Raw genomic sequence first — 10,308 nt, 5'->3', positions numbered from 1 at the left:
CTCATAGAGAGTGGTCTCTCAACCGAGGTTGTTTAGACCATTCTAAGCTCCAGAGCTCCCGCTACGAGGAAACTATATTCACTATTTCGAGAGTTTTTCACTTCTTGGTGTTACCAGCGTCAGTGGGATCCGGTTAACTGTTCAGTAAACACAGTATTCGAGTTTCTGCAAGAACGCTTTGTATCAGGTCTATGTCCTTCCACGCTTAAGGTATAATATGTGTGGCGGCCATTGCGGCTTTCCACGCCCTGGTGGGTAGTACATTTTTGGGTCGAGACCCCCTGATCACTCGTTTCCTTCGTGGCACTTTGAGGCTGAGGCATGCAACTTGCACTAAGGTGCTGGCTTGGGACCTTGCTATTTCGTCCCTATAAGAGTCAGACCTTCAGGCCCTTTCGGTCCCCACCTGCCTTGAGTGCACCGGGATGGCCAAGGCAATCTTACCCGAAACATGGATATGTTCCAAAGGTGCCTACCATTATTCCGAGGCCTATTGTGCTGCAGGTTTCTGTCCTCCCCCATTTTTCGGACCAGGAAAAGCTGAACCTCTTGTGCCAGTGCGAGCACTGGACACTTATGTTCATCGGACTTCTCTGTCGAGAAAATCCAACCTATTGAGCATATAGATAGTCGAGACTATTCTTCTTGCTTGTGAGTCTTCTGGCTAACCATTTGGTGGTCAGGACTCATTCCACTAGGAGTATGGCTTCTAAGCGTATTATCTGGAGTTCTCTCCAAGACGTTTGTGATGCGGCGGGCTGGTCCTCACCGCTCACATTCATGAGGTTTTACAGCTTGGACCTGGATGCTGCCCCAGGATCCCAGGTGCTTGGTGCAGTGTGACAACAGGCTGACACTCAGGCATTTGAAAGTCTGGCGCTTTGGGTATTCTCGTTCCCATGGCGTCGATGGACGCATCGTTGAGTTCCCTTCGTAAGGGAACGTCTCAGGTTACTATTGTAACCATAGTTCCCTGAGAACAGGGAACGAGACGATGCGTCACCCTGCCATACTTCCTGCATCCCTGTGATCGGCTTGCTTCGGCAATTTTCGAAGCTAATGCCGGTTTGCACCGGATGTGCTTTTATCATATCCTGGTCATGACGTCACCCGCCCGTGACGCTCATTCTTTCCATTGGACTAGTTGACATAGATGCTTCAGACGCAGTCACGCTGGGGGCGTTCCCATGGCGTCGATGGACGCATCGTCTCGTTCCCTGTTCTCAGGGAACTATGGTTACAATAGTAACCTGAGACGTTTTCTGTATCAGCTCGTGCTCGATCTCTGCTGCTTTTTCATCTTGCTCCATCGCTTCAATCCCAAAATGAAACAGATAATGCTAAAATATGAAGCAAAAATGAAAAGATGGTTAAAAAAAATCCCTGATGTGGAACTCTTATTGACAAGAAACACTGCAATTTTGCAATATGTGAAGACTACACAATATGTTTCCCCCCTTAAAATTCATTTATTCCATGTTTGACTTTGTTCTTTCCTCTTTTGTTATTTGTCCCTTCTCTCTCTTCACACTTCCATCAATGGTCAGTGACTATTTAATATTTTAATCTGACTGTCTCCAAATTTTCTTTTCTTTCATTGTTCATTTCACTTTTATTCTGTATCACCTCTAAATGTCTCTCTCATAACCCACACATTTCTTTCATCCTCCCATTCTCCCATCAGCAGTGCTTTTGTTCTTCACCTCACAAAACATAAACAAAGAAATATTCACATGCTCAAAATAACACCAACACTCAAGCACTGCAAAACATAAGCACCGACATTGTGTTTTCCCGTTTGTATCTTGACACTTTTTGGTGACAGCAGCGAACTGGAAAATCTGCTGTTAGTGCCATCTGGACTGGTGTGGACCAGTGGGTCAGACCAGTGTCTGAGAGCATGGGTGATATATCATATATGTCTTTTATTATCGAAATACATTATAGCATAGAAAAAGTCATGTTTAAAAAAAAAAAAAACATATAAATGCAGATCAACAATGTGTGAGATGAGAGTTATATAGCTATATTTTATAATAAAATTAAAATTACCTTGTTTTAATAGCACTTTATATATATATATATATATATATATATATATATATATATATATATATATGCACAATCTGTCACGCCCAGAGTTTAAACTGAACTTTTTCAACAATTAGCGAAAATAATAATAAATATAGCTGCGAGCAGCGATTGCGGGCCCAAGCCGGTGGCAACGCAACCCCAGTTCCTTTAGTTACCTAAAGGCACCAGGGTGGTGGTGCCGCCGGCTTTGGCCCTGCATCGCTGTTCGCAGCTATTTATATATATATATATATATATATATATATATATATATATATATATATATATATATATATATATATATAAAAAGAAGCCGCCACCCTGGTGCCTTTAGGGTTATTGTGCACGACGTGCAAACACGTAACCCTGCTTTGACTGTCGAAAAGAAGTGTGCTGTAGAGCTTGCATCAGTTTGGGTGCATCAAGTGCGCATCGAGGGCACATATCAACCACAAAGTGCGTGAGCAACCTTCTGAAACCTAAAATGAAAAATGAGACACCTCATCCATGGGTCTCATGGATTTAACGGACACATGAAATAAGTACACAAGACCGAGTATTCATATGAAGTGTGCCATTTGGGACAGGGCCTATGATCTTGAACCACAATAGCCACATATATGAGATAATTTAAATATAGAATCATTTTTAATGTCATAGGATGTCATAGCTCAATATGTTTTTCAGCACTTAAATGTGTAAATGTAGAAGCCCAGTATTTATCTGGTGGTCTTTGTATAGGTTTATTAATGAAATTATATTTTACGCTTATGTGTCATATGATATGCAATGGAAGTAAATTTTAATGTTTAACATGGGTGTATTCACAACACATAGCATACGATATAATATCTTAAGATTATTCATCATTATGTTGTCTCTGCCTTTTCTGTTTTAATGATATTCAGAACAGAAAAACTAAATGTTCCTGATAATTTTAATTAACACTAACTTTATTCTCATCTGAATTATAAATAATTGATTTCCGTATAAAATGATTTCAGCGCCTCTCTCTCTCTCTCTCTCTCTCTCTCTCTCTCTCTCTCTCTCTCTCTCTCTCTCTCTCTCTCTCTCTCTCTCTCTCACTCACTCACTCACTCACTCTCTCTCTCTCTCTCTCTCCCTCTCTCTCTCTCTCTCTCTCCCTCTCTCTCTCACACACACACACAAAGTTCTATCGCGCCAGCGCGCTTCTCTCACGCGCACACACACACTCCAGCTTAAGAGAGAGGCGCGCGCCATCAAACTGTTTGTGTGTGTGTGTGTGAGAGAGAGAGAGAGAGAAGCGCGGGCGCGATCGAACTGTGTGTGTGTGTGTGCGCGCGCGTGTGAGAGAGAGAGAGGCGCGGGCGCAATCGAACTGTGTGCGTGTGTGTGTGAACAGTGGAAGCATACTCCGTAATTTTTTTCATACAGGACATCATTCAGACTGCAAACTGTTTACTTATATTTGTGTACACTCGCTATAAAACACAACATCCTCAGTCACATACGTAAAATATTTATATATAAATTTAATTTTGGACACAATAGGGCAGTATAGCCCTAGCCCCCCCCCCTTTCCTTCTCACCCTCCCTACACAGACACACAGAGAATGGCAGGGAACACTCTCTCTGTCAGAGAGAGGGAGAGAAAATTCTCAGAATCCACATTCAAACCACAATATCTGACTTTCTGTTGGTCGGAACTAATAACTGTAAATTAGAAAGTTGTTCGGCTTGAAGAAAACAATATACACGCCAAGTTTTGTAACTGTAGGTAAAACTAACTAAGTTATAACACACTTTATGTGTCCTTTTTTAGTCATAAATTCATTTCCTCGCCACGGCCAAACCGTTCGAGATATCGAAAATCCGCTGGCAATTTATCATCCTCAATGTCTTGCCTTCATGCTGACCGAGTTTCGTGGTGTTTGGATTAATTCTCTAGGAGAAGTATATAAAAAATAAAAGCATGCATTTTCCAAACAACCGATAATAGCTGACTTCCTGTTGAGCTGTCGTTAAACTTAGAGCACGAAAGTTGTTCGGCCCGATGAGATCTAAATATGTACCGAGTTTCATATTATTACATGCAAGCATGTTTGATATATGGACAAGTGTTCGAATCGCATTCCAGGGGGCGCTGTCGAGCCCCCCTGCCACGTCCGGGTACCAGCTTCAGCCCGGCCCTGATGGCCGCGGGTTCTGACCTGTGTGCAAAGTTTCAAGAGTTTGAGCACTTTAAGGGCCCCAAAACCTTGAAAAAGATAAATAAAAGCATTCTCACTCAGCAGACAAATCCCCCTCCCCTCAAACACACGGAGAGACGTAGGGTCAGAGAGAGAGGAAGAGAAAATTCTCCAAAACATCCACATTCAAACCAAAATATCTGACTTCCTGTTGGTCTGAGCTAATAACTGTAAATTAGAAAGTTGTCCAGCTCGATATGAACAATATACATACTGAGTTTTAAGATTGTAGATAAAAGTATAGACCTAACTCCCCCTCTTTTGTCAAAAGGTGGCGCTACTGAGCCCCTGCACCACACCTGTTTCTGAAACTTTGCACATGTCTACTGGCTAATAAATGTGATGTGTCTGTCGAGTTTCATGCAATTTCAAGTATGCTAAGAGTCTCAAAAGCATCAAAAAAGAATCTTAAAGTTTGATGCGTTACCACGGCAACAGTATCTAAGATATCAATAATCCTTTCACAGGTCTACATCTGCCGTGTGTTTAAATTATACACATAAAGTTTTAAGCAAATCGGGTAAAAATAAGATGGTGATTTAAAAGCATTTTGAGAGTGACACACTTCCTGCTGCCAGTTGGTGGCGCTATAACTTTTAATCACAATAGTCACATCCATGTGATCGGCCTCTTACAGCGAACACACTGCTGAAGTTTCATCAAGATCAGTCAATGTATGCAGAAATTATAACACACTTCCTGTTTACATTATTCGCCATAAATTCGTTTCCTCGCCACGGCCAAACCGTTCGAGATATCAAAAATCCCCTGGCAATTTTTCATCCTCAATGTCTTGACTTCATGCACACCGAGTTTGGCGACGATCGGGTGAATTCCCTAGGAGAAGTTTTTCAAATTCCTGAGCATGAGTTTCCAAACAACCCATAATAGCCAACTTCCTGTTGGGCTGGCGTAAAAAGTAAGAGTACAAAGGATATATGAAATGATGAGATCTATATGTGTACCGATTTTCATATTAATTCATGCAAGCGTGTTTGATATATGGACATGTTTTCGAATCCCGTTCCAGGGGGCGCTGTCGAGCCCCCCTGCCACGCCCAGGTACCATCTTCCGTCCGGCCCTGATGGCCGCGGGTTCTGACCCGTGTGCAAAGTTTCAAGAGTTTTTGAGCACGTTAAGGCCCCCAAAAGTGCCCCAAAGGTAGTAAAATAATAATAATAATAATAATGATAAATATAGCTGCGAGCAGCGATTACGGGCCCAAGCCGGTGGCACCGCAACCTCGGTGCACCAGGGTGGCGGTACCGCCGGCTTTGGCCCTTCATCGCTGCTCGCAGCTACATTTATATATATATATATATATATATATATATATATATTAGGGCTGTCAAAAATAGCGCGTTAACGACGTTAATTCGTTGTTTGTCGTTAATTACGTCAATTTTTTAACGCATCTCGCGCATGCGCAGTGTGACAAATTATTCAGGTCAGAAAAGTGGTTGGGACGGGAGCTAGAGGCGAGATGGAGCAAGGTGAGCAAAGTGGGCCTATTGACGGATTCAAATATAAAAAGAATGATGATGGTACAGTTAACAAGTGCAAGGTTATTTGCAAGATTTGTAACAAGGAGTTTCAATTTCATCGGACCTGTTCAAGCTTGAGGTACCATGTCAACGCCAAACATGCGTTTGCTGGGTCGTCAGGTTCAGCAAGTGGTTCGCGCCAGACCACGCTGAATTTTCGCGGGCCATTAACAAAATCAACCTCAGATAATTTGACCAACAAAATAGCAAAATGGATTGCAAAGGATTGTAGACCCGTTAGCATTGTAGAAGACTCAGGTTTCATTGATGTTTTGCAAGTGGCGTCTCAAGACTCATCCTATAGGCCACCGTCAAGAGCCACAGTTATGACGAAAATCCACAAGCTCTATCAAAACGAAAAAGAAAAAAGGAAAGAGGTCTTGGCTCAAGTAAATCATATTGCCCTGACAGGAGACCATTGGACATCAGTGAATAACAACAATTACCTCGGAGTAACTGCACATTTCATCAGTGACACGTGGGAACTGAAGTCTTTTGCGCTGACTATATTAAAAACTGAGGAGCGTCATTTTGCGGAGGCTTGTAAAGAACAGTTCCTATCTGTTGCACGTAAGTGGGACATCGAGGGCAAGACGACAACAATTGGGACTGTCAGTGCATGCAACATGGTTGCCACAATTCGACTTACACGCTATGAACACATGAACTGTGTCGCTCACATGGTGCAGAGAAGCGTCACAGTGAGTCTTGCTGACAGTGGCTTTGTAAATGCTTTGGCCAAGGCTCGCAAAGTTGTCGGTCATTTTAAGCACAGCCCAGCAAATGCTGCGGAGCTTCAAGCACAACAAGTCAGCCTGGGAAAGAAGCAAGAGCCATTGATCCAGGATGTTCCAACACGTTGGAAATTGACGCTGGAAATGGTAAAGCGCGTGAGCAGAAATAAAGAGGCTGTCATCGCAGCCCTGGACAATCAGGATCACAAACTCGTTTTGCCGACCGCAGCAGAGTGGGATAAACTGCAGAGGCTGGAGACACTTCTAGAGCCATGCAGGTAAATCAGTCTGTAACTTATCAAATAACATTGCTTTGATTTTTTTTCTGGAATGAATTAAACCAAGTCAAATATCAATAACATGTATGTAAATAATAATAATGATAATAATAATGATAATGATGATAATAATAATAATTATTATTATAATAATAATATGTTGATAACCACTGTTCTAATAATAGACTGTCTCTGTGCGCATGTGTGTGTTTGTGTGCGTAGGTATGTAACTGAGCTCCTGGGTGGAGAGGCCTATGTCTCCTGTTCTGTGGTACTACCTTCTCTCTGCCACTTGCGTCTCAAGATGGAAGCCTGTGATGAGGACCCTGCATATGTGGTGAGATTCAAGACCAAGTTCAAGGAGGACCTAGCATCCCGTCAAGAACAGCTCAACAATGCATGGCTCCAGATTGCAACAGTTTTGGATCCTCGTTTCAAAGACTTGAAATGCCTGCCCAAGACAGACAGGGAAGCGGTGTGACCACACTTGAATGGATGCTGCAACAAGAATCACCCAGAAAGTCTTCACAGACACATGATGATGGGCCACCCAGGAAGAAAATCAGCCTTCTGCAAATGGGCTCAGATTCAGAATCAGAAGATGAAGAGGTCCAACCTGCCATACAGAGGTACAGAGCAGAGCCCACCATTAAATTGGATGACTGCCCCTTGAGGTGGTGGGCATCTCATTCAGGAGCCCATGAGAAGCTGGCCTCACTAGCTCACAAATATCTAGCCACTCCTGAAATCACTGTTCCCTGTGAACGACTTTTCTCAGTTGCAGGTCACATTGTGAACAAGAAAAGATCAGCTTTACTCTCAGAAAATGTGAACAAGTTAGTTTGCCTCAGCAACTGGCTGAAAGATGATGAAGCTCAGTAGATTTGAAAGGTGATGTTCAAACAAAAAGACCAGTTTCAGTGCAACATGTTATAGTAGTTAGGAACTGGATTTTTGAGCAACTGGATTAAAGAATGGAGGAAAAGGTAAAAGATTGTTCTTTGGCTTGATTTAAAAGTTTTATTGAAAATGTTTTTTTTCCACATAAAAACGCAACAGATGACTCAAATTGTGCAAAAATATGGTAGGTCACTGTTATGATTTGAATACATTTATTGCTTTCTGTTCAATTGAATGCTGTAAATTGTACATCCTGGTTAAGAGGAATGCGCATGCATACTTTGTGGTTGCCGGGGTGGTGATGGCGTAGTGGATAAGACACATGCCTTTGGTGTGAGAGACCTGGGTTCAAATCCACTGTGAGACACCAATTTGTCCCTGAGCAAGACACTTAACCCCTAGTTGCTCCAGAGGCGTGCGACCTCTGAAATATAGCAATTGTAAGTCGCTTTGGATAAAAGCGTCAGCTAAATGAATAAATGTAAATGGGACAGGGCCTATGATCTTGAACCACAATAGCCACATATATGAGATAATTTAAATATAGAATCATTTTTAATGTCATAGGATGTCATAGCTCAATATGTTTTTCAGCACTTAAATGTGTAAATATAGAAGCCCAGTATTTCTCTGGAGGTCTTTGTACAGGATTTATTAATGTAATTATATTTTACGCTTATGTGTCATATGATATGCAATGGAAGTAAATTTTAATGTTTAACATGGGTGTATTCACAACACATAGCATACGATATAATATCTTAAGATTATTCATCATTATGTTGTCTCTGCCTTTTCTGTTTTAATGATATTCAGAACAGAAAAACTAAATGTTCCTGATAATTTTAATTAACACTAACTTTATTCTCATCTGAATTATAAATAATTGATTTCCGTATAAAATGATTTCAGCGCCTCTCTCTCTCTCTCTCTCTCTCTCTCTCTCTCTCTCTCTCTCTCTCTCTCTCTCTCTCTCTCACTCTCTCTCTCTCTCTCTCTCTCCCTCTCTCTCTCACACACACACACAAAGTTCTATCGCGCCAGCGCGCCTCTCTCACGCGCACACACACACTCCAGCTTAAGAGAGAGGCGCGCGCCATCAAACTGTTTGTGTGTGTGTGTGTGAGAGAGAGAGAGAGAGAAGCGCGGGCGCGATCGAACTGTGTGTGTGTGTGTGCGCGCGCGTGTGAGAGAGAGAGAGGCGCGGGCGCAATCGAACTGTGTGTGTGTGTGTGTGAACAGTGGAAACATACTCCGTCATTTTTTTCATACAGGACATCATTCAGACTGCAAACTGTTTACTTATATTTGTGTACACTCGCTATAAAACACAACATCCTCAGTCACATACGTAATATATTTATATATAAATTTAATTTTGGACACAATAGGGCAGTATAGCCCTAGCCCCCCCCCCTTTCCTTCTCACCCTCCCTACACAGACACACAGAGAATGGCAGGGAACACTCTCTCTGTCAGAGAGAGGGAGAGAAAATTCTCAGAATCCACATTCAAACCACAATATCTGACTTTCTGTTGGTCGGAACTAATAACTGTAAATTAGAAAGTTGTTCGGCTTGAAGAAAACAATATACACGCCAAGTTTTGTAACTGTAGGTAAAACTAACTGAGTTATAACACACTTTATGTGTCCTTTTTTAGTCATAAATTAATTTCCTCGCCACGGCCAAACCGTTCGAGATATCAAAAATCCGCTGCCAATTTATCATCCTCAATGTCTTGACTTCATGCTGACCAAGTTTCGTGGTGTTTGGATTAATTCTCTAGGAGAAGTATATAAAAAATAAAAGCATGCATTTTCCAAACAACCCATAATAGCTGACTTCCTGTTGAGCTGTCGTTAAACTTAGAGCACGAAAGTTTTTCGGCCCGATGAGATCTAAATATGTACCGAGTTTCATATTATTATATGCAAGCATGTTTGATAAATGGACAAGTGTTCGAAACACATTCCAGGGGGCGCTGTCGAGCCCCCCTGCCACGCCCGGGAACCAGCTTCAGCCCGGCCCTGATGGTCGCGGGTTCTGACCTGTGTGCAAAGTTTCAAGAGTTTGAGCACGTTAAGGGCCCCAAAACCTTGAAAAACAAAAATAAAAGCATTCTCACTCAGCAGACAAATCCCCCTCCCCCCAAACACACGGAGAGACGTAGGGTCAGAGAGAGAGGAAGAGAAAATTCTCCAAAACATCCACATTCAAACCAAAATATCTGACTTCCTGTTGGTCTGAGCTAATAACTGTAAATTAGAAAGTTGTCCAGCTCGATATGAATAATACACATTCTGAGTTTTAAGATCGTAGATAAAAGTATAGACCTAACTCCCCCTCTTTTGTCAAAAGGTGGCGCTACTGAGCCCCTGCACCACACCCGTTTCTGAAACTTTGCACATGTCTACTGGCTAATAAATGTGATGTATCTGTCGAGTTTCATGCAATTTCAAGTATGCTAAGAGTCTCAAAAGCATCAAAAAAGAATCTTAAAGTTTGATGCGTTACCACGGCAACAGTATCTAAGATATCAACAATC

General features: G+C 42.1%; 1 protein-coding gene across 1 annotated transcript; it reads left to right on the top strand.

Annotated features, from left to right (window-relative positions):
- Positions 1-5,651: 5,651 nt before the first annotated feature.
- Positions 5,652-7,995, top strand: LOC143731971 (E3 SUMO-protein ligase ZBED1-like). The gene is made up of 2 exons (XM_077222591.1): positions 5,652-6,861; positions 7,084-7,995. The coding sequence occupies exons 1-2, from the start codon at positions 5,789-5,791 to the stop codon at positions 7,340-7,342; spliced, it is 1,332 nt and encodes a 443-aa protein (XP_077078706.1). The 5' UTR covers positions 5,652-5,788; the 3' UTR covers positions 7,343-7,995.
- Positions 7,996-10,308: the final 2,313 nt, after the last annotated feature.

Source organism: Siphateles boraxobius, unplaced genomic scaffold (assembly GCF_051911475.1).
Source record: "Siphateles boraxobius isolate OS27281-9 unplaced genomic scaffold, OSU_SipBor_1 89, whole genome shotgun sequence".
Lineage (NCBI taxonomy): Eukaryota > Metazoa > Chordata > Actinopteri > Cypriniformes > Leuciscidae > Siphateles > Siphateles boraxobius.
Note: the sequence above shows the minus strand (reverse complement) of the source record. Positions and strands in the feature narration are given on the sequence as shown.

Coding starts and splice junctions, on each gene's coding strand:
- LOC143731971 (XM_077222591.1), top strand. CDS start 5,789: ATGGAGCAAGGTGAGCAAAGTGGGCCTATTGACGGATTCAAATATAAA. Junction 6,862..7,083: donor ACACTTCTAGAGCCATGCAG/GTAAATCAGTCT, acceptor TTGTGTGCGTAG/GTATGTAACTGAGCTCCTGG.